The sequence below is a fragment of the Netta rufina genome (assembly GCF_964035555.1).
Source record: "Netta rufina genome assembly, chromosome: 2".
Lineage (NCBI taxonomy): Eukaryota > Metazoa > Chordata > Aves > Anseriformes > Anatidae > Netta > Netta rufina.
Window position 1 is genome coordinate 25,187,532 of NC_140124.1, and position 25,266 is coordinate 25,212,797.

Consider the following 25,266-nt stretch of genomic DNA (forward strand, 5'->3'; position numbering starts at 1 on the left):
CAGTATTGTTAAACAGCAATTATTTTCAGATGCCTTCAGGAGGAGTGTGAGACAGCCTAAAGACCTGGTTGGTTCCTCTGAGGTTGTCTGAGATCTTGTTATACAACTACTGTTTTACCTTCCCTTGTTTTATGCACCTGCTAATGGGACGGATATATTTTGGGGTATCCATTGAAGATCATCAATGTTTGAATACTTTGTAATTACTCTTTTTCTGTTCATCTTTTTGATTTGTCTCGCAATGTGCAAAATCTTTTAAGAAGTCAACAAGTTCCTTAAAAGGGGAAAAGTAAAGGACTCCAAGCCAGTCACATCATGTGAAAGTTGATATTTAAGATCTCGTGTTAAAGAAAAGTATTGAAAGCAAAAAGTGCTGAAAGTTTCCCATTGCTACATGCTGGTTCTTTCTTTCCTATTTGCAGTGGGCTCCCTGGCACCATTGCTTCTGCCAAATTGTCACTTCATATGGCCAGTGTCAGGAGGTGTGGGAATTATGTAGCCTGGTGGGCAAGTCCATGCTCAATAGGAATAAATGCCATTCCCACCTCTGCGTCAGACTCTCTCTAGGCCATCGCTGTCAGAGGCCAATGTGGTTTGGATATGATGTGTCCATTCACCTGGTCTTGCATTCTCCCCCAGTGGCTTGGGCTTCTGTGCTCCCACCCTTTCCCTCTCTTTGTTCACATGCAGGACGTGAAATGGTGTGTTTGCAGTGGCTGCTGCTGAGCTAGGCAGACGTCTCTCCAGATTTCAATGCAACAAGTTCAGAGTCATCTATGTATCTTCCATTTAGCTGCTCATTGTTGGACTCATGATGGTACAGGTACACGGGGACCTCTGTGATTGACGTTGCAGTGTACGAGGTAGATCGGGTGGAACAGTGTTCTCGGCGCCTTTGGCCCCACTGGGTTTTGTACTGCGTCCATTGCCTTTTCAAAGCTCCTTGCACCTGTTAAAGACATGTGTAGTTAGGGTGAGGCATGACCTAGACTCCTAAAATTGTATCAATTTTAAAATTTGCTGCAGGAAATAGGAAAAAAAAAAAAAAAAAGGAAACAGCACCAGGTCTAATTCTATCAGGTTGTCTGCCTCTCTCCTTCCCTCTCCTCACAGCTCCAGGAGCAGAAGCAGTTGCTCGAGTCCTGGCCTTAGGTCCCTTCCTGCATACCCTTGGCAACAATTACAGTTTCTGCAATGGTCACTGCTTGTGATGAGAAGGTAGGTGCTAGCTCTTCCCATAAGAGGTCAATACGCAGACTGCTGCATGGGAACACAGCAGGATGCTGTGGCAGAAGAGGGAAGAAGAGGAAGGGATGAATATTACAGCCCATCTGATGTTGCACCTGGATCCATGCCCTTGGAATGGCAAATGCCAAATGATCATCTTGCTTGAAGGAATTTAACCTGGAGTAAAACTGGCCATGAACGGCAAACTATAAGAACACTTCAAGAGCTTACCAGGGCTAATTTTTTACAGAAAGAGCTGGAAGATTAGTACAGGTTAACTGAGATCTTGTTTTGGTAATTAAAGAACACTTTCTGCACTGGCAAAAAAAATAGCACTGGCCATAGCCCTCTGCATAGCAGAGAATTTCATCTTTTAGACATTCATCTTCTAGGAGAAAAACATTTGATTCAACATTTACGTTCAGAGTGATGTTATACACTGCATTAGGATATGACTTAAACTGTTGAGTTCTGCCAGGGAATAAGAAGCCCTTCTCCGGTTGCACGTTCGGGTGTGCTGGCACTGGCTAGTTCCTTCCCAAAGGAAGTGCTGAGACATGAGCAGAGGGTGGGCAAACCCTGGCTCTGTTCATTCAGTTCAGCTATTCCAGCCAGCCAAACGTGAGAACAGGAGCAGTTTGCCAGAACGATGTGCTGTCAGTTACCACCCCTCTGGAGGCAGGAGGATGCAGGTGATGTGCTGAGACTTGGAAGAGTCCAGGAGCTCCCGTGCACCTGTTGTGGTGGGCACTGTGTGTCATTCCTGCTCAGGGAGTTGTCTGAGGTCCCTCCCTAGGCTCTGTGCAGAACAGCACCTTTGATTCATGTAAATGAGTCTGAACAACTTTAATATTTCCTATGTCTTCACAATCCTAATCATTCCATTAATATGTATATAGTAAAATGCTATCTACTCCCCGCCCACAGCCGCCTGCCAGAAAGCTGCTTCATGTCACATAAGGACAAGGCTTCATAAGGAATTGCTGTGAATCCGAGATGCTTACTGAGTGTACAGCGGGACTATGCAGCATGCCAAGAATGGATATTTCAATTGCTTCGGCTTTTTATTTTTAAGCCAAGGCACAAACCAAGGCACGAGAATTGATGTTATAAATCTTTACACATGTAAATAGTTGCACTGACTTTGGAATACTACTTCCATGAGTAAACAAACATTGCTGGACCAGTTCTTTAAAAATAACAGAAAATTATATCAAAGACAATTTTCCAATACTAGATCTTTTTTTGCTATCACTTAACTCATGGCAAAGTAGTTTAGAGTTTTTATCATCTAAAGAAATATATTCCTGTTTACCTTCCTCTAACACATAAAGAAAACAAATGGTCAATGCAGATTAATTAGATATCAAGCATAGAAAAGGCATATAGTTACAAAGAACCTTAGATACCAGGGCTGTGAACAGAGCTTATTCAGGCCTTGAAATAGGTTGCCCAGGGAGGTGGTGGAGTCCCCGTCCCTGGGGGTGTTCAAGGAAAGGTTGGATGTGGTGCTTAGGGACATGGTTTAGTGGGTGATGGTGGTAGTGGGACGGTTGGACCAGATGATCCTGGAAGTCTTTTCCAACCTTTATGATTCTATGATTATTATATCTAATATCAAGATTTAAGAAATTGGATGCACGCATGGATGTTTTATATCACACCCTTGCTAAAGTGTATCAGTGAGAAAGAATTAACTGCATGAAAGAGTAATGCAGTTGTAGTACATGATAAGGAGGTTAAATCTGTACAGATTTAGTACTCTTCAAAATTGTCTTCTTAACATTGCAGTGCTCCACATGAATATTGTGGACTGGTCATTCTAGAAGCTATGGGGAGGGACTGGCAGAAGAAATAAGAAGGATTAAGTCAATGGATTTTCCTGGTATCATAAAGGAGCTGGTTGCAGGTGGCAACCCTGTGCACTTACAGCCCTCCTGTTCTTCCCCCAGTTCCCTTTCCCCTGCACCCTGCACAGACCCCAGGATCAATGGAAAGGCTTTCATTGCTTTTGCATGGGGAGAAGAGACACTGTGGGGGTGATGAGCTCCAGCTGAGCTCTCAAACTGCTTGCATTAAAAAGGCTCCATGGAGCAGTGAGAGCACCAGGTCAAAGCAGCTATGTTTTTATTCTCCACTGCAGTTCTGGCCCATACCAGAGCCTGGCTGAAAATGGCTAGCAGGCTGTATGAGCTGCTGCACTTGAGTAAAACAATGTGTTAATCTAGATTTCAGCCCCAGTTCCAAAGATCTCAGATGATCAGAGCTCAGCGCCAACTAAAACTGTTCATGCATGGATTTAAAATATGTAAGCAGTATTACTGAAAATCACATGCACAGCCATAATGTGTTAATGACCACAGAGTCTCCTGCCATGCTTTCCTCTGTGATTGCAGATGAAGGGAAGAGAAGCCTAGAGAAATGAGAAGTCTGATTTTCTTTTTCTCTGCTCTTCAATACTTTAAACGTTTTCCTGTTCTCTATTACCCATTCATGCCTCTTTGGCACATGGCTGTTTTTTTTCCAAACAGACTTTCCATTTTGTTGGCCAGCCATGCAGTCTAGAAGTAGTCTCAGGCCTGGAAATATGGTCTGGTGAGCAGACTATTGAAGAGACCTTGTATCATCTGCACAAAACTGTTGTTATTGGACTGAGAAACTACCTTGCTGCTGGACACTGAGATTTTATATGAAAATGCATGAGAAGATCTATCATTTAAGTCCTGGGGAAGTCCACTGTTTATGTGTTCTTCCACATGCATGCAGGCATTGGTTCAATTTCTCATTAGTATTTTTACATTTCTTTCTATAGATACGCTTATGGTAATAAAGTGAGACTGGTGATGTAGCAAGCAACAAATGCAATATAAAACACTGTCAGGTGGTACTGAGTTTAGCACTGTTTGTCCTGGCAAATTTTGTGTATTTCAGCCTTGAAGTTAAATATTCCACTAAAAAAAAGGCAAATCACTGAGTATTCAGTCTCCTGTGGTATTAAAATTAATCACAGTATCACAGAATAACTGAGGTTGTAACAGATCTTCAGAGATCATCTGGTCCAGCCCCCTGGTCAAGCAGGCTCCCCTACAGTATTACCCAGGATTGTGTCCAGATGGCTTTTGAATATCTCAAGGGAAGGAGATTCCACAGCCTGTTCCAGTGTTCTCTATATCTGCACCTCATCTGTCTGCAGGAATAAATGGACTTGGAAGAAAGGGGTCATAATCTTTTCATTCCCTTTTCTGGCACAGCCCAACACAGCTACTCTAGAACATGATTGCTTGATATTTATTGATAATGTGGTGATGCAAGTAGCACCAAACTGTCTGAAGTTATATGAGAGAGGTGTCAGCATTGGCTCTCTGCCCACCTTAATGGGAAATTCTAAAAAAGCTTCCCCTGAATGGTGAATAACATTTCCTATAAGAAAGTAATGTGAGGCTTTCCCAACATCTCTGTCGATGGCCATGTTAGACAGCCTGCATGTCTGCAGCAGATGCAACAACTTTGAAAATTGGAGTAGTGGTGAAAAAAACTCAGACACCACCAAAAAACAGTCAGTATGTCTGGGAAACCTAAACCGCCTGGGCTGTTTGTTCTTACTGCCTGACCCTGATGAACATTTCTGATCAGCCACTCCATCGAGGAGTCATTAATCCTCCACGCAGTCTGAAGCCATTTCTTTTTTCTTCCCATTTTGGGCTCTGACCTTTCCAGATGTGTCCCCTCAGTGACACCTCACTGACAATCAGAAGTGGATGTTCAGATCATGGCCTTTCACAGGGAAGAGTTTTGTTGTTTGTGTGTGAGTGTATGGACCACTATATATGTCAAAATGGCTTTTGGAGGTGACTAGGGTTTTGGTGAATATTGCTGTTATTCAGGATTTACATTCAGACTGTGCATCATCAGTCTGTATAAGGACCACAGGCTGTTATTGCAGCTTACTAACAGGAGCTCAATCAAAGCAGAAGTCCGTAAAGTGCAGTGTCTCTGAGGTTGGATAACTGAATATCATGTATGAATACGGTGTATTTACTTAACCCAAATATATGTATTATGAATTCTAAATTAAATGTAATACACTACTTAATAAACGAAGGAGACCCATGCATGTATTTTACACTGCTTCATTCCTGGAATGTGGCATTTAGTTTTCTGCCTAATACTCTATAGGTTAGATCACATGATAGGCAAACTCCTTGGTACCCTGAAATCATATTTTGAATTAATTGATATGCATGTCTACCATGATGTTGGCAAGCAGATGCTCAAGTTATATTTATTATTGGGTAACTTGAAGATTGTATTACTGAAGTTGTAAAGGTGGATATGTTTTTCTATCATTGTGGCTTTGCCAACAGTACTTTGCAATTAGATATGTGATTAAAAATATTGAAGAAACAAACAGTCTTTAAGATATGTTTTCTGTTCATTTTCTTGTTGCTTTTCTTCATTTTAGCACTGCTACAGCTTTTAATCTAGGCACAAATCCATATGTTTTCATTAGAGTTGGAGAATTACAGAGTAATTGATCTTTCACCCTAAAACTATAAAATATAAAGCAAGTATTTTTTGCAAAATCTGATCTGAAAAAGTTGAAGGTGACCCTGGGGGGAATGAAGGAGAAAGAAAGCAACGCTGAACCAGGATGTTGGGGTAACACATTGTTTGGAGGCAAGTGAGGACATACTGGAACACCGCCTGTACATAGCTCTGCAGCCATTCCTACAGGGAGACAATGTTTCAGAAATTGCCTGGCTGTTCCTTTGCTTCTTCATGCCAGTTCCTCCCTACTAGAGGGAACCAAAAGTCTTTCTGTATTTGCAGGGCACAGAGACTGGACTTTGACGGAAAGTGATGACAGTGAGGGAGGAGGAGAAAGGTGGTGGCAGCCTGCAGATTCTGGGGACAGATATTTGGTATGGAAAAAGAGTTGAACATCTCCAACTTTGCTTAATTGGACCCATCTCTGAAATGAAAGTGCACCTTTCTGTAACACGATCTTTAAAGCTATCAATTCATTTTAGGTTTTGGTGTCGTTAACTACTCATGTTTTACTAATTCCTTATTATGTTGCCTGAGAAGCCATGCTACAGAATTTCAGCAGGATGCTGCTCATCGTTTCTACTGTTTCATTTTTCTGTACATTTATGCAGCAAGCCAGCCAGAAGCAATGCATAGTGATGTCAAAATGAGATGGCAGAATTTAATATTCACTGCCATCTCAAAAGTTAGCAAACCAGCTGGTAGCACCTTATCAATAAGATAACTTGCTTCAAGTCACCATCAAAACATCACCGTGGTCACATCATTTCTGGAAATTAATTACTTGCAAATAACACACAGGGATAAACAGAAGCATAAGTATCTCTTTAGGGTGACATACTGAGTGTCAGCATCACAGATCTTGCTCTGTGTCTAATTCATCTGCTCTGGATTCAAAATTAACTTTTTAAAGGACTTTAAAGCTTTTCTAAGCTAATGTGGGAGCTTATTTCAATATAGCTAAATTCTCCTGGTGTAGTGAAAGAGCATTTTTATTTTCAATATGTTTTGGAAATGGCTTACTGCAGGAATTTAAATCATAGAATCATAGAGTGCTTTCAGCTGGAAGGGACTTTAAAGGCCATCTAATTGTCATGGGCAGGGTGTAGTCCCACTACACCAGGTTGCTCAAAGTCTCATCCAACCTGGCCTTGAACACCTCTAGGGATGGGGCATCCACAGCTTCTCTGGGCAACCTGTGCCACTGCCTCACCACCTTCAGACTGAATAATTTCTTCCCTATATCTAATCGAGATCTACCCTCTTTTAGTTCAAAGTCCTTCTCCCTTGTGCTATCCCTACACCCCCTGACACAGAGTACCTCCCCAGCTTTCCTGTAAGCTCCCTTTAGGCACTGGAAGGCTGCTGTAAGGTCTCCTAGGAGTCTTCCCCAGGCTGAACAACCCCAACTCCCTCAGCCTGTCTTCACACTAGAGGTGCTCCAGCCCTCTGGTCAGCTTTGTGTCCCTCTTCTGGACTCATTCTGATACTTCCATGTCTTTTTGTGCTGGGGGCCCCAGAGATTAACACAGTGGTCCAGGTGCGGTCTCACAAGAACAGATGGGGAGAATCACTTCCTTTGTCCTGCTGGCCACATTTCTTTTAATGCAGCCCAGGATATGGTTGGCTTTCTGGGCTGCAAGCGTATATTGCTGGCTCATGTTGAGCTTCTCAACAAACAAGACCCCCAGGTACTTCTCCTTAGGGCTGCTCTCAATCCATTCTCCACCCAGCCTGTATTTGTGCTTGGGATTGTCCCAGCCCAGGTGCAGGACCTTGCACTTGGCCTTCTTCAACTTCATGAGGTTCTCACAGGCCCACCTGTCAGGCCTCTCCAGGTCCCTCTGGATGGCATGCCTTCCCTCCAGCATGTTGACCGCACCACACAGTCCAGTGTCATCAGCAAACTTGCTGAGGGTGCATTTGATCCCACTGTCCATGTCACCAACAAAGATGTTAAACAGCGCCAGCCCCAATACTGACCCCTGAAGAACACCACTCATCACTGATCTCCACCTGGGCACCGAGCCATTGATCACAACTCTTTGAGTGCGACCATCCAGCCAATTCCTTACCCACCGAGTGGTTCAAATCCATATCTCTCCAATTTAGAGACAAGAATGTCATGTGGGGCAGTGCAAAATGCTTTGTGCAAGTCCAGGCAGATGATGTCAGTTGCTCTTCCTCTACCCACTAGTCCAGTAACCCAGGTTTGTCAGGCACGATCTACCCTGAGTGAAGCCATGTTGGCTGTCACCAATCACCTCCTTATCTTCCACATGCCTTAGCAGAGTTTCCAGGAGAATCTGCTCCATGGTCTTGCTGGGCATAGAGGTAGCACTGACTGGCCTGTAGTTCCCTGGGTCTTCCTTTTTCCCTTTACAAAAATGGGGGTTATGTTTCCCTTCTTCCAGTCAGTGGGAACTTCACCAGACTGCTATGACTTTGCAATTATGATGGACAATGGCTTGGCAACTACATCAGCCAGCTCCCTCAGGACCTGTGGATATATCTTGTCACGTCCCATGGACTCGAGCACCTTTAGGTTTCTTAGCTAATCTCAAACCTGATCTTCTCTTACAGTGGGCAGCTGGCTATTGACATGTTTTAAACAAATATTTTTACATAAAACAACAACAACAAAATCAACAACTCCATAACATAGTGAAGTGAACCTAAAACCACTTGTAAGTATATAAAACATTGATTCAGCTGGAGGAGAAGGGGAGACATTTTTGACTCAATGCCTTTTTATTTCTTAATCACAACTTGAGAAACACTGACCTTAAAAAGGTCAGTGCTAATCCTCAGAGGAGGGAAGGGAGTTGGCAGCCCTGCAGGCTCCTCTGCTCTGCAGTGCTATCGGAGACAGTACCTTTGTAATATTAAATATAGAATAGGAGAGGAAGTGCAGTGTTTTAATCTTTCTCATTGACCTCTACCTTGTGTGATATTGCAGATAGTAGGGGGAGAGTCCCATATCTGTGCTGCATTTGTTGCCATTGGCTTTGTAATGGTAACTCTCCTGACTCAGAGACATTCAGGTCACACTCCACACAGAGCTTTAAAAAATGCAGTGCTTCTTGTATATACAGACTGAAAAATGACTTTCTGTGCTTTCAAAGTTTGTACCTCTACACACTTCATTTTGGTACCAATAAACATCAAAGTGACTATTTTTCAAGTTTTTTTCACTCTGTTCAATTTCACATATTTCTCTGCGAAATATGTGTGAAATTTCTGTGGGAAATACACTCTCCATACTTCACTTACCTCACCATTGAAGAAGCAGAATATAGTCGCCACAAGTAAGCCCTAAAAGAAAAGAATTTAGAGATCAGAACATACATATATATACTTCTGCTTTGTTGGGAAGTTTGGACTTGAGGGATGAAAGAATAAACCTTTAGTCTACTTCCTCTGCATTGTGGACATTTCACCTAACCTGCTCCTAGCTCTTAGTTATGTTACTACATTGATTTTTGTCTTTTCTTATCAACACATTTCACCATTTTCTTCCATATTACTGACATTTCTAGATGATCTATTCCAGCTATAAAGTTATTTTTGTATGAGAGGTCTGGAGAAGGAAGACTAAGTAATATGTAAGATAGACGTCTTGCTTACAATGGAGTAATCCCCTGATTCTGGCTTTTCTGAAGAGAAGGCAGAGGAGTTGTCCTACATGCTGACACTCATTTGTGAGAGTGCAATTACACAGTTAAAAGACAAGGGAAACCCCAGTGTGCTAGGAAGGCTTTAAATTGAAGTGTATGTTAGGATAAGTGGACTTTTATACTTGCTGCATCAGTATGGATGGTGAGGATGTGAAAAGAGGTATTAGTGGTCAGAAAAGTGAAACAAAACAAAACAAAACAAAACAAAACACAAACAAACAAAACCAAAAACAACCAAAAACAAAAAAATAATAATAATAATAAAAAACAAACAAATAAACAACACAAAACCAGGTGAATTAGAAGGTAAGGGGGAGGGGAAAAAAAGGAAAAGGGAGATTGCAGATCCTAGCTTGGACCTAAACTGCTTTAAATTAATTTAATTATTGCCATGGTCATTCAGGTATTTCATTACCTCTATAAGATTAAACGAGGCTAAGCCAAAAACATGAGATGAAGAAGTATAAAATAGGTAAGAGAGAAAATTATTGTGCATAGGGCCTGTCATTCAAAATCACACAAATACACTTAGTTTTCTAAGCAGCACTAGCTTTTATTAAAATAGCAATATATAGCAACACTGGGAGCCAAATGTCTTCATACTAGATTACTTAAAGCAGTTATTATAAACTAAACTTACAGCAGTTTGTGAAATTGAGGGAAAAAACTATCCAGTACAATAGCTTGTTTTCCCAGAGGTTGCTTTTAAGAGCTTTACAGCTGTACCTTTTTTATAAATCCTCTTTTAACTGATTATCAGTTAAATTGTAGCTAACATTTTGTAAAATGTCTTGGACTCTCAAGTGAATATTATGGATCGTGAACTTAGGGCAAAATAAATGTTGTAACAAAATGCTTATATATCTGGGACACACAAAGGCTGGTTCAAAGAGGTGCTGATCACCTGAATTTCTGCAAAAATTTCTGCACTTACTCTAATAAATTTTCTTCAGTATGTAATGTCTAATTTGGCATGACTTCAAATGTAAAGACAGAGGAAGAGGGAGGATAGTTGGAGTGATGAAAAGAAAGAGTCTCTTCATGTTTTGGAAAAATTGTATACTCGGAAAATCAAATCCCAGAACACAGTGTGTAAAGCCTAATAGTTTTTCCCTAACCTCTGGTTTGAGAAACACCACAAAGTCAGCCAAACCTTATGCCTCTACAGCAGAACTTTGGCAGACCACAGATACCAAAATCTGAAATTTATGCAAGGGGAGCAAAACTTGGACTTTCCTGTAGTGATTATGCTCCTGCACTGTGTGTGCTACATTAATTTGCACTGTATTGCAAAATATCTGCTGTTCAACTGCATGGTATATGGTCACATCAGGGGTTTCACCATTCTGCTAGAATGTGTCTATATGAACAGCAGCCAGCCACAATGGGAAATGAGACGGATTTTGATGTCCTCTGGGATTAGAGAAGCTTGATGGGTGTCCCATATCCACACAGGGCACAGCAGATATGAATGACATCAGAATGAGAGAAAGAAGCAAAGTAACTTTTCTACTTTTGTTCTTCAACCAAATTGTTGCCCTTTTATTCAAAGAATTCTCTGTCAAAACCCAAAACCCAAATAAATATTGTGAGGAACAGAAATGGACTGATCACTATGTAGGGCTGGTAAGATAACCTTTCTTGAAGTTGGATAAGGTTTCATGGCAGATGGGAGTCTAATGATTCTGAAGGAGAATAATGGATAACCTATATGGCATCTGCCCATTTACAGATAGAAAACTATGGGATCTGTCTGCCTTTTGTGCAAACACAGAAGCAATGTTCACACAACTGGTGAAAATTGTTAACATGAGACCAAAAGAAAACATGAAGCAAAGATCTGGAAGATTAAAAGTGCAAGTAAACTGCTTGTTGCTTTTAATTAGAGTAAATACTAAAATGGTCCTGTGCCTTTCCAGAATTTTAAGCAAAATCTCAAGACAGTAGGATGCTTAGCCTCACTAAGAGTTGCCACCTCGCTGTGTTTTATGAAATACATATATCACAGCTACTACGTGAAGCTCTGGCACTAATAGATTCTTCAAACCTACTCATTTCTACCGTGCCTTTATTCTAACATCCAACAACACTAGAGTCCAAAAATGCTGTTACATGAACAATTATTTCTATTTATTTGTATTTGTATTTGTATTTCTATTTCTACTTCTATTTCTATTTCTTCTGATTTCTACATATATTTTTCTCATAGTTCAGAGTACTGTGCAAAACTTGCAGAACTACAGAGATATCAGTAGCAGATATCAGCTTTGTCTCTTCAAAGCTAGGAAGGCTTGGGATGCTGATAATTTTACAGGGCATATATTATAACTTGTAAGAGACTGGATGAAAGTTGATCATGGCATGTAGGAACCACAGGTTAATTCTTATATTTCTTTGACATAGGTCTTCTGTATTCTCTCTGTTTACTGCTGTTGTTTGCTCAGGGTGCAGTCCTTGCTAAGAACAAGATCTCTAGGTCAATTACATCTCTCTGACACTGTGTAGGGTTGATAAACTGACCTGTGACATACTGACTGCTGACAGGAGGGTACCAATGGTTGTAGGACTGAAAGCAGGGACAAGGACTACATTTATTTTGAGATTGAGGCCTTTATAGACTGCTTCTGAAATTCTTTATTTCATTTCTGGAACCATGTGTGAAGATCAAATGAACATGTCTTTCTAGTGAATCATGCCCAAGGGACTGCTCAGAAGCAGCAGCTCTCAGATCTTCATGAACTTCATTGACCCCATAGTGAGTTTTTCCCCGTGTTTAAGTCCCAGTATTGGTCCAAGGACATTCTCTGCTTGACAGGTATTTGACTTGTATTTCACTCTCCTCTTGCTGAGGTTAAAAACAAACAAAAAATCCTTATGTGGATACTGCAAATTTCTGTGGGTTACTGATACCTCATTTGTGTTTCTTCTAGGCTATGTCTCCAAAAAAACAATAAAGCATATAGAAGTATGCTTATTTTGTTATTCCTGAGCTTCCATGACTTTAGTCTCTGCCCTAATTACACACCCTGTAGGCTTTTGTGGGATAATACATTCATTATCAATAGTAGAAGATAAGGGCAGAGGTAAATGTACAGATGGTTATCATAGAAAAAAATCACTTTCTGTTTCTCTGTGTGGGCTTTGGTCCATGTCCATCCACCCCTGTATCTGAATGGACAGAAAAAAAAAAAAGAAAAAAAAAAAAAAACAGTCAACAAAACAAAACAAAACAAAACATGGCCAAGGTGCTTCAGTGAAGTGTTTCTCATTCTCTCTCTCTCCCATTTCAGAAAAGAGCTTTGAGAAAAACAATGTTGTGTTCTTCATAATTTTCATGCATAGCATATCCATAGAGCACCTCTGAGGTAAATGACTACCTTAGGAATTGTTCATTTACGTTAGGCTAACAACAAAAAAAAAGTTTGCAGTTTCTGCTGCTACTGAAGTTGGAGATGAGGGCTGATGGAAGCTCACCTGTTGCAAAATGATGGAGACATCCCATCAGCAAAACCCGACACTTTGCTTCTTCTCCTGATCTTTACTGCAGGTTTCATTACTGTCATTTTGTACAAGATTTTTTCATATAAAAATGGTACTTTATAACATCCAGCTTTCAAAAAAAAAAAAAAAGTCTTGAAGTTTTATTGGCTCAAAATCTTAGAAATCTTCGAAAATTTTGAAATTACTAATAATACAAAGAAAAAAAATAAAAGAAACATGTTCTCAAAAGCATGACCTTAACTTTGTGCAGGAGAGAATGTTTCTGTCTGCTTTGGCATTACAGAGGACATTTATTTCCCTTTATACGGAGAAACAGATTAAATGAATTTCTTCTCAATTTTTATGATTTTTAAGAGGTTACTTTTAAATGGGCTACTTTTGTCCTTTATAAAGGTGTAATCAAGATTATCAGATGGAATTAAATTTATATACGGTGGGTATATATGTGTCTCAAACCCACGCCTGAAAAATGCAAAATAACTGTCATACAAATGAGGCCCTCGTGAACTGGACCTCCCGGTCTAGCAGGACAGGAGCTGCTGTCCTGAGAGTAATGCTTGGAAGCTGCTAAGCAACACCTGAGGAGAAAGCAAGCTTTGATTATGCTTCATGTAATAGAAAAAAATCTTTTATTTGCCAATAACAAGGCTATTATACTGAATAGCATTGTCATTTCTCATTAGAGACAGAATTGCATGTTTATGGCCACAGTCAGCAAGGTGTTGAGAACATAAGTAACCTGATCTCATCCCTGGAAGGGTTCAAGGCCAGGCTGGATGGCCTTTTCTGGTGGAAGATATCCCTGCCCATGGCAGTGGGTTGGAACTGGGTGGTCTTTAATGTCCCTCCCAAAACATTTTGTGATTCTATGATTAAGCACTTGCACGTTGCTGCTATTTGTGGGCTGTTTCTCTATCACATCAAGCAGAACTCCATTTCTAGGTCTTCTTTGGCCTAGTGACAGTGCCATGTTAGTCTATACAAACCCAACTACAAGGCTCTGGAGAGAGGGTTCAGTAAGAGGAGACGGTTGGTGGGTTGGTGGAATGAGCCCGCAGCCATGAGTGTGTCAAATCATGGGCTTGTTGGAGAGCATTTGGCAAGAGGGGGCCATGCATGGGACTAACTGATATATCATCTTCCTACTGCTCCTTCTTTCTTGTGAGGCCTCTGTTATGGACCAACATTGGGAAAGAGAGATAATAGGATGTACTCACTGATAGCAGGCCTACTTGCAGGAGCTGAGCACCCCTGCCTCTATGTACCTGGGACTCTCAAACCTGGTGGGCCTGCCTGGTGGTTCCTGGGGCTGGGGGAGAAACCTGTGTGCAGTTACACATAGGGAACAGGGCTGCTGCTTCATCCCTCCACAGCAGGCACCTTGCTTGCCCAGGTGCACCATTACATCTTTGCTGGGCAGCATGATGGGACTTTTCTGGCTTTTGAGCAATGAATGTGTTTTCACATCAGAGGTGTGCAAGAAGCCAGCGCACCCCATACCGTAATGTTTTATACCCCAAGGAAGATTGCATCTTTCATATGCCTTCTGCATCATCTAACAGGCTTTTGAAAACCAGGTCCTCTAGGGAAAGTCTGCAACTCACTGTTCAGGAGTGCAAATGTTTGCTTTGTGGTGCCTACTTTAGGAGCCCTGTTTAATTAGCTGCTGTGTGCACCTACAGCTTGCCTGTCAGTGCATAATTTATTCCACTTAATGGCTGAAATATCTTTCTTTTGCCTCGTATGATCTTCATTTCAGCACAGCCTGGAGGCTGAAGAGCCTATACTGGTGATGGTGAGGGGAGTTAATAATTGCTACTTTTATAGCATCCACAAGGGGCTGGCTGAATGTGCTGCAAAAGTACACACATTTATATTTTCAGCACAACAGCCAGGTTTTGATTTTTATCACTTGTTATGCATCTACTCTACAGATCTGCTAAGGGGATTCTGGTCTGTGTAGTGAAAGATACACACTGAGCAAGGTAGGGTAGATATATAGTATCTGTGAATTGCTCATAGAGCCATATTTGAAAAAAATACTTTGGCTGAAAATGGCATTAATGATAATCCTGCAAAAAGTGAAGGACAATTCAAAACCAGACAGGCTCCAGTTATTCAAAAATTACTTTAGCAGAGGAAACCTAGCATGTAACACCTATTGTTATTGTATTGTTTTTCAGCTGGGAAACACATTTGCTGAAAGAAACACTAATACATAGTTTGTTGTGTGAATAAATTCTCTCTCATTCATCATCTTCAATCATCTGAACTGTAAAACAGACTGCAGTGCTAGCTTGCACCATTTCTGTGTTCATGAAGATGTATTTTAGAGGCCAAACTACTGTGGTCACTTACGGCAGTGATGCACTGTTGAAAATCTGTCTCTCTGTTCTAGAAAAAGATAAAATGTCATCCTTTAGCCAGTGTAAAGATGGAGAGTGCATTATATTTTCAAAAAAAAAAAAAAAAAAAAAAAAAAGCACACATGATGCCTGCTTGTGTATGACTGACATACCACTGGATGCAGACAATAATGGCTGCCGCTAGTTTATGGAGAGACAATCAGTAGTTTATGAGAATGCAATAGCTAGCAGGGAAATATAGCCACTACACAAGCTAATACAACACCTGCTGATTACATAATCAGTCGTATAAGAAAATGAGCACCGGAGGAGAGATTATATAGCTGGCTGTCTTAAATATGCATGCAAGAAATGCCTGGGAAAGGATTAAGGAGGTTTATTTCAGAACACAATTAAAAATCTACTCTAGGTAGAAAAGGGAGCACCACTGTTAGCTGCAGTTGGCAGCCCAACCTCACACCTCTCCTGAAATGCCAAATTTTACCTGCTTCTGGATGCACACTGGTATTACCCTATGGAGTTTCAAGAACTCTTCTGTAGGGTCAGGCAGTAAATCTACACCAGCATGCCCCAGCCAAGGCTCTGCATCATTGCCTTGGCTTTTCATGATATTTTGCTTTTGTTGCTGGGTGCCTTTTAACCAAAGTTTGGTGACTTTGTATTGCAAAATGATCATCATTAGGACAATTAACATTTATTTTGTAGTTCTCTGACAATCTTGCAGGAGTTGGAAGATATTTTAAGAGAGAGTTTATTATTGTTACACTCTCTCTTAACTTAATGTGCTAAAAGTGTAAGCAACTTGTCACCAGAAAACCTTTTTGGAGATATTCTGTTGTAGCTGTTGAGATCCCTGAAGTGACAATGCATAGTACAGGTAACAAAACAAGAAAGAGATTTTCATTGCTGTTAATCAGAACTGTAAAATAAGATGGCATATGGTGCAAAAACAGACAGACCTATCACTTCAACTATTCTATGCATGCAGCATCACGCACACCCACAGTTTTGAAGGGATAAAGGTGATATGCAGAAAATAGACTCAGATGACAGGATGCATAGATTTCGGTAGCATCTTTTATCACCTCTTTTAAGGAAAAAACACCACTGAATTTTTAGAGTTGTTTACTTACTACAACAGTAAAATAACTTCTGCATTAAGCTTCTGCATGAAAGGAAACAAGAAATGGGTGTGATCACCCATGTTGTCCACTACTCACAAATGCATTACAAATCTGTCTCTCCTGGTCAATATAGGACTGCATGTTACAGAGGGTAAACCAGATGACCAAGCTTTTGAAGTCCTTTAGTCTTTTTTTGTGGTTTTGTTGTTGTATTTTGTTTAATAAAAACAAAAACAAGCCAGCCCTATTGAGTGATGATGTATTTTCAAAGCATTTATGAATTCAAAATGTCAGTGTTACATTTTAATTTAAACTATTTAATAATGTAATTTTAAGTCCTGAATGAAGCTTCATTGTCTCCATCTTTTAATGCCAATCCGTGTATTGGCATTTCTTCTGCACAATGATTTGCATACACAGCTTATTTTAATATTAACCTCACAACACCAGTTTCAATCAATTTCAGCACTTCAGCAGAAACAGTTCTTTGAACATAAAAACCCTCTGTGATCTCAGTTCTCTCTACTTTGTTCAGAAATAGTGCCATTTGATCCTTTTTGTTTCATTGTTCATTGTTTCCTCTTTCTCCTGATTCTTCCCTATACTTGTGCTGAGGCAGATAATCCAGCAATGTGAAAGTGGTTGGAAAAGAAATGCAAAACCACAGTCACTCTCAGTTTCACTGCAAAACAACTGGCATCAGCAGCTTTGGCTAAATTAGCTTAACAGCAAGCACCTCACCAACAGCTGAAGTTGCTATTATATAACGTACCTGGTAATGCATTAATATATGCATGATGTAATCATATATTTCTCCAGCAAGCCGGTTTTCTGGTCTCCAGGGAATAATGACAAATTGAATTCCTAGTAAGGGCACCAGGATTAGTGTGGCTCTGACAGCTTTCATATACATGTTGGACTCAGCACGGTGGGTATCTCTTAGCTTTGTCACCAAAACTCGGACAATGTTAAGCAAAAAGAAAAAATTGACCTGTAAAGCAAAGCCATTATAGGTGAAAGCATTCAATTAAACAGGCATTCAACCTGAAAATACAGGACACATAAATGGCTTTAAAATTCAACTTTCTAGCTTCATCATTGCTCATAATAGGCACCCTCTTAGGAGTCAGGCCTTGCAAAGTACCTGAATATCTTCAGAAAATAGATGTTAAGCTGCTCTATGTGCTTTCCTGGGGACCTGCCTGAATGGATGCTTAGGACAGGCAGGTTGTTTTAATGTTGATGTGGTCAAATTCAGGATTTCTAAGAAACAAAACATCTCGTATATACGTCTCAAGGTTTAGTAGGGTGGATGAATTGCCCCCAGAGTAACAAACTCTCTCTTCTTACTGGGGAGGTCCCCAAGGTATCTTGCTTTGGCCTGCTCTGAAGATGTCTACAGGCAGGTGAGACAAAAATCTCCAGGGCATCCCTAGAGATATGGAGCCTGCAAGCTCATGTATATTCTCTGAGGAACATGCTCTGGCTTAACCACGGGACTGTAGGGATCCCACAGTACAATGCCGACAGGTAAAACTTAAAATGAGCTGGATCACAGAAGAAATACCAAATAACTGAGAGAGTTTTGCCTGTGACCATTTTGGCCAGCTGTTCTGAGTAGCTCAATATTTGATTTCCTGAGTTATTCCAGCTGTGGGTGCTTAGCACATGTACATATGCTCTTGGCCCTAACTTCACAGCTCCTTGTGGGATGTGCTGGGAGCCTGTGAAGTAAGAGAGATGGAGACATGGGCCAGTAATGAACCACAGTAAATACCACAGGTATCACAGACTTTTTCTTCTGTGTAACCAGTTCACTTTGTCCCACTCTGTTACAATATTATCAGGCACCTGTCCTTCTGAACATTAATAGAGTTTTCTCCAAATGATTTTTTTTTTTTTTTTAATAAGTATCTTTTTACTGCATAACTAACATAGTTATTTTAATAGCCCCAAATCCATAAATAAATGAGAAATCTCACTTGGATCTTTCAGAACAATAAACCATGAATCAGTAAGTCTCAGTAAAGCATTTCATAACTTCTTAGCTACTGAGAGACCTTTCAACTATTTTAAATTTGTGCTCTACTGGAAAAAGGGAATAATGAATGACTTCTGAGGTCCCATTCAGCATTAAATCTAAACCTTATTCTCCATCTTTCTCTGACTTCACTCACTCTGCTTAACCCTCAGTTTTACAATTTCTTGAAGTAACTGTGAAAGGTGGAAAAAAGACTCTGCAAAGGTGAAATTCCTCAGCTCTTCTGAGTCAGGCTGTCACTATGAGATCCTTGTGCCCAATCAAGCAGGACATTCTGTGAACACTGACATCTTTTAAAGAAAAATAAAACTGGAAATGGAAGAATAACAAGCCAGCAATTATAATGCCTTATTATTAACACAGTTAAAGATTATTCTTTTTTCATAAAAGCAGCCCCTCCTCTCTTCTTTGTAGCTAAGATGTACATATTTGCAGCTTGGTGACCACGGAATCATTGAATCATTAGGGTTGGAAAAGACCTCCAAGATCATCTGGGTGACACATTGAGATGAGTTTGGGACTTGGGTTGAATAAAACCCTTTCTGCACCTTTCAGAAATGTCAGTGTTACAATGCCAACCATCACCACTGGCACAGAACATGCTATATGTGTACATGTTGCTGAGTTGCACCTTGAATCTCATCCTGTGTTGCTTCTGCTCAGACAGCCCACTTCAGTCCCTTTCCTGGCCCTACCACTGGACCATACCTGTGCAGAAACCAGTAAAACTAGCACTGAATGACCAGCTTGCGATCTACTCAGCCCAGCAAAGGCATTGATGTCTCATTGATGTCACCTAAATGCAGTACATTTGTCACAAAAGAATTACAATGGATTCAAGTGACCACCCGGAATTTCAAAAGCAAGCAATGGTTCAGTTTGCTTTAAAATCTGATTATTTTGGGGAGGTCTTTTTACAGGTCTGATTTATGAGAGCTATTAAGAACCTGTCCTGAATAGAGAAAATCACTAACTACTTTGACATTTTGACCAGAATACTTAAAGCTCAGAAATTTATACTCTCTGTAGAATTAGCAGAATTAGCATATATTCTCTGCAGCATTAGCATCATTTCTAAAATAATTATTAAACTGTTGATAGCAAATAATATTCTTACCAGTAAAGCTGCCATTACAGGTCCATGAACAATATAAAGCAAGTAAGTGTCAACACTCATCCAGCAGCTGGAAGGGAAATACACCATTAGAGTTTATTATTTACCCAAATAAAGTGGGTTACAGAATGAAATAATGGTAAATTCCTTCAAAATCAGACATGCGACTCACTTGTCATTGAAGTATTTGGCTCTTGCAACTGCATGAATAGATGCTGGCACTAAAGGGAACCCTGAAACAATTAAAGGTATAGGTCAGACTTGGTGTTTTTGGTTTCAATTTCATGTGTCACTTCCACTAACAGCATCTCTTGTCCATAAAACATATATGTGAAATCCCAGTTTTCACAACTGTAATCCTATTACACTCAGAACCCTAGCACGGCGTGATGCTTCAGGCAGGCCAACAGAAGAAGCCAAGTCCATAGGCCATGCTCTCCTGGGGCTTCACAAAGCTCCTGCCAGGCTCCACTGTGCTATGGTGGCTTGTGCAAGAGGGAGTGTGAGCAAGCAGTGTGAGATGGAGGCAGAGACAATTTGGTTCTCAGTGTGGCATTCCCTCGGGAAATCAGGGATACTTGTTATAACCATGTAAATCGGGATTGAGAAAGAGAGAGGCGCATTAACTCACATGCCAGATTATGGAGCAATAAACAACACACAAGGAGCTGCTTTTTGGAGGCCCATGGCCAGAGAAAATGTGTGGAGCCAGGACATTCATAGGAGTGGGGATTTGGGATAGCTTCTGCAGATTCCCATCCCCTGTGCCATCACACACATCCCATGCAGGTTTATCTCAGCAAGGATGGGAGCTGGGGATAACTCCACAGCTCCTGCTTTATCTGTGAAGCCCAGCTGATGCCTCAGGGGAAGTCACTGTGTTGACAGGGACCTGAAGAGGGCAAATTTGCATGAGGCCAAAGGCTTGGGAACATGCCGTGCTGTACTGAACACCTCAAGTAATAGAGTCACAGAATTATAGAACCATAGAATCACAGAAGGGACCCACAAGGGTCATAGAGTCCAACTCCTGGCTCCACACAGGACCACCCAAAAAACAAACCATACAGCTGAGAGCGTTGTCCCAATGCTTCTTGAACTCCGACAGGCTCAGTGCCTTTACCACTGCCCTGGGCAGCCTGTCCCAGTGCCCAACCACCCTCTCAGTGAAGAACCTTTTCCTAACACCCAGCCTGACCCTCCCCTGTCACAGCTTCGTGTCATAAAATGCTTGTTTCCACCCCGACATTGTAAGAGTGGCAATGTGGTCCATTCCTCTCGATCTTCCTTCAGCTTGCTTGTATGCAGTCTCACTTTTCAATAGGCTAGAAACCCGTAATAGGGGAACCCATGCTAAAATGCTGACCCCACCTTGTATAATCCTACATATGCAGACAGCTGGAGTCATCATCTACTGCATTGTCTGTCCTTTGCAAAGGGCTTTGTGGACATCTTAGGTATTACTGCTGCCTGCTCCCTATAAATCATGCATGTTTGTTCTGACGAGTGGATATTCTGTAGTTATAAGAAACACATGTGAAAATGTCCTGCTGATACAGTGATTAGTCACAGAGGGAGGAACATGGCTCCTTGTTTCTTCAGGTGTTAGTAATTTCATAAACACTTTTAGATGAGACAGAGAATCCTTAGCCAAATTCTCCAGTATTCTTACTGCAGAGCACAGGCCAGACAATGCTGGAGAGAGACTGAGGTCAAAAAAGTATATAAATGGGACATTCTGTGGTATCCAGGTATCTCTAAGCAACAACTTGTTGCTCTACTGCCAAAATAAGTTCTTACTGCAGTTGTACTTGAGAGGACAATGCAGCTGTGGGAGAACAAAGCGGATTGCCCTCTCTTTTATATATTGTTAGAAAATGATTACTGAGCTGCTGGCTGCAGAATGACTTTTTAGAGTGATGATGCATCGCAGAAAAACAAAAAGCTCAGAACAAAAAGAAAGGATTTTCCAACCTCAGGGTGACCTTATGGGATTGACAGCTTAAGAAAATCCTTTTGCTTTGGAAATGAATCAAGTCTGAGCTGGTTTTGTTGATGGACAACGTAGACTGAAATGCATTTTTAAGGGACCAATCTGTAATGTAATAGCAAATAGTCTTCATCTGAAAGCTCTGGCCTAGAGTATTGTGAGTAGAGTGCATGACATGACGCCACGGGACCTTCTTCTTCTGTTAAATGCATTAGCCTAGAATATTTGGCTCAACAAATTCACATGCAAATCTGAGGAACGCGATGGAAAGTTTTCATTTATCAGTTGCAGGGTAAGAAACTCTTGACCATCTATGGCTCAAATGAGCAGTAAGCAATGAGCAGTAAGAAGGGGAGTGCCAAGAAGGCCTGTTGGGTCTTGGTGGCCCAACGTGTACCAGATCACTCCAGGGGTCCCAGCTATAACATGAACAGTGAGCAATGTAGAAAAGGTTCCACCCCAGCCACCGCAAGAAAAGGTATGATATACCCCTTGAGGTCATGCCAAGTTCTCTATATAGAATAAATCAATCAATCAATCAATCAATAAATAAATAAAATCCGGCAATTATGCTTAATTGTAGTTATGGTTGAACTGACAATCTGTGTCAGCTCTGTCCGAATAAATTATTCTTTTCACTTTTAAGTGGATGAAGCTGCCTGAAGCACCCAGAGTAGACTGTAGCTGGATGCACCCATCTTGCTCTGCATAAGGGTGACTTCCTGACCTGCTGAAACAATAACAAACGAAAAGGACATTCCCAGCAGCAGCAGTTGCCAGAGAGGACATCACCTAATTCTTGAAATACATCTGTCCATGTCAGATTCCATTCAATCATCTGCAACCTTTTATGGAAGTGTTTTATATTTTCTCTCTCTTTTTTTTTTTTTTTTTTTCATAGAGCCATTTTACAAATGTCATTAGTGATTTTTCCAAATAAAATAATACAGATCTTCTTGCATAGGGATTAGTTATAAAAATGAATAATGAGTATATTCATCTCATGTTGTACATTTACCTTGATCTTTTGAATTATAATTCAGAGCACAACCTGCTCTGGTTACTCTGCATTGCCCTTTGGAGAAATGTATCTCTCTCCATTGATTAACTAGCTAGATGCTTAAAGTTAGACCTAATGTGAGTACTGTTTCTGGAAAGAGTGGAATTACACTGATTTATGCAAATTTAAGGGGTGGCCAGATAGCTCTAGTTAGATCATATTGCTAATAATGACTTCTACTTTAGTTACAAGGTGCTAATGATTACTTTTGTGTGGCAGTATCCATTTAGTTTCATTAATAAGGCTACAGGCTTCATAGTCAGAGTTGCGTCCTTTTTTATTAACCTTTTCTCTCTCAAGATATCATGCTATTCCCACAGCCACCACCCTGTTTACTTTTAGGGCAGTGCTGCAGATACTGACAAGCATCTTATCAGTTATCAGTTATCTGAGTTACCCACCATGATGCTCTCAACAATATTTCAGCTAGCTCATAAACTTTAACGGCAGGCCATCTGGCCCAGTTGCATTAAATTGCACTGTCTAAAGTGAATATCACTTAAAAAAATACGTTAATGTCCATTTTCTCCTGCATAATTTGATATAGAATGATTCTAGAAGGCTTACGCTGCAAGACATGAAAATAGAAAAAGTTTAATCTGGAAGGAAGTGTTTAAAATTACTCTTCAGGTAGGGTTTCCATTTCAGAAGTAGAGCACTACCAGACTTCGTATATTCAGATTTTCTGAACTATAAAAACTTTCCAATAGCACAGTTGCTTGCTCCACAAGGGCTCAGTTATTTGGATTGACAGAAAAAGTCTAGAAACTTTAACTCAATTTATGGTTCTTGAGGAAGGTTTTTAACAGCTGGTGATGTTCCATAGAATTTTTCATTCCAAGAGCATGACAGCTCCCTCTCTTCTCAGAAAAGATGCCATTCTCAAAAAAATACAATAAATTCTTACATGCTTGGATACTGTTCTCTGGCACTATACTCCATATAAACTAGAAAATTGTGCTTAATTTTCTAGGTATTTAATGCAGGTATCCAGGGAGTACTAAGTCTTGTGCTAGAAGAGGAAAATAAGTTACCAGGCTTTTAAATGAAAAATACAAATAAGTGGGGAACAACTTTCTATTTTGCTGTTACCACCTATATAAGACCTGGTATTGGATGCCCAACTAGCAGGTGATGTCAGGGTTTTAAAGTTCTTCAGAACATTCAGCACCAGGTCATTTTTCTCCCATTTAATTAATTCCTAATTTTCCTCTGTCTAAGCAGAAGGACTGTTTTTTATTTTTCTGCTGGAAATGAAATAATGTTGAACAGGCAAAACATTTACAAAGAGGATGGAAAATATAGAGTAAATTCTACATGCTTCAGTCTGGAATTGCAAGAGATAAATGCCAGTGAACGTCCCTAAATGCTGTGGGACAATGAACAAAGATCCATCACTGCTGCTTGGCTGTATCAGTGGGTTTTGAGATATGGGGCCTGGCTCACCAGAAATTGGAACGAGGCCAGAAATTCAGTTCCAAAACTGGGAAAAACCTATTAGTAATGATTTTCTGTCAACACTGATATGTCTGGATTTACAATAGTGATTTAAATGCAAAAGAGATTGCACTGCACTCTAATATACTGGTTGTATTCATGTGGCCTTTTACTGGGCCAGGCAGACCAAAGGGTAGATACCTGTTGTTGCTACTAACAGGTAGCAAGGCAAAACATGGTTTGCTTTTGTTGAAAAACAAAACATGATTTCTTGGGCAGAATGCATGCAACTACATATAGTTTGAATAGTGTGTGGGTTTGTAACCTCTCTCATAGAATATCATTGACATTTGCTTAAATGATGACTGTATGGTTCTCTGAAATGCTTTAGACATCACTGTTTTTAGACGAAATAAAAGTAGAGACATTATCTACTCCTGTGTGGTAAATTTCATCTGTCAAAGCATATCCGATATTGGATTCAGTTCCAGAGAAGTTCTGGTTCCTCCTTTACATACCTTGTGTATTACTTTGTGAGACACAGATACTGATTTTCCTTTTTTCATTCCAGTATACTTTTATAGGTAAAGTTGCAGTTTAATATTCTTGCATGTAAAGCAACAAAACTAGAAAAGTTTTGTTCAGAGAAAAGATGTGCTTCAATAAAAATCTATTTATCTCCCAAAGTTTTGCTTAACAAAAGTTAAGCATTTCTTTCAGCAAATTCCAAGAGGCAGAAAATAACAGATACTAACTCCTGATGATTTTCGTGAGTGTCTGGCCCTATCTAAATAAATACACTCAAATTTAGGACTGAAAAATTCAATCCTAGGCTATGATCTACTAGTGTAAATAAAACAATTCAGGTGTGTAAGTGCTGGAAGAATTCAAACATCTGAGAGAATTTATGCATCATGCCATACATACCCCAGCCCAAGAGGTAATACCAGTGCAAACGCTGCTCCTCAGCAAACACTGCCACCACAATTAACGTGTGAAGGTAAATCCCTTCGCAGAGCATCCAGAAGTAGTTGCAGCCTAGCATGTACTGGTGGAAGAATTGCAGCACTTTGCAGCTTACCTGTGAGACGAATGAGAAAATGTGAACACTTGACCAGCATTTTGCATCTAAGCAGGCAATGTTAATTCTAACATTTGAAACTTAAGAATGCTAACATAAG

General features: G+C 40.4%; 1 protein-coding gene across 1 annotated transcript in view; it reads right to left on the reverse strand.

Annotated features, from left to right (window-relative positions):
- Nucleotides 1–727: 727 nt before the first annotated feature.
- The window catches only part of CALCR (calcitonin receptor), a gene marked incomplete at its 3' end in the record, with an annotated part of 82,182 nt that continues 57,643 nt past the window's right edge, over nt 728–25,266 (reverse strand). The window contains exons 7-12 of the mRNA XM_084281529.1: nt 25,013–25,166; nt 19,771–19,831; nt 19,602–19,668; nt 17,216–17,434; nt 9,049–9,090; nt 728–949 (exon numbers count right to left, since the gene is read on the reverse strand). Coding sequence (XP_084137655.1) covers nt 728–949; nt 9,049–9,090; nt 17,216–17,434; nt 19,602–19,668; nt 19,771–19,831; nt 25,013–25,166 — 765 coding nt within the window. The remainder of the gene's footprint in view (nt 950–9,048; nt 9,091–17,215; nt 17,435–19,601; nt 19,669–19,770; nt 19,832–25,012; nt 25,167–25,266) is intronic.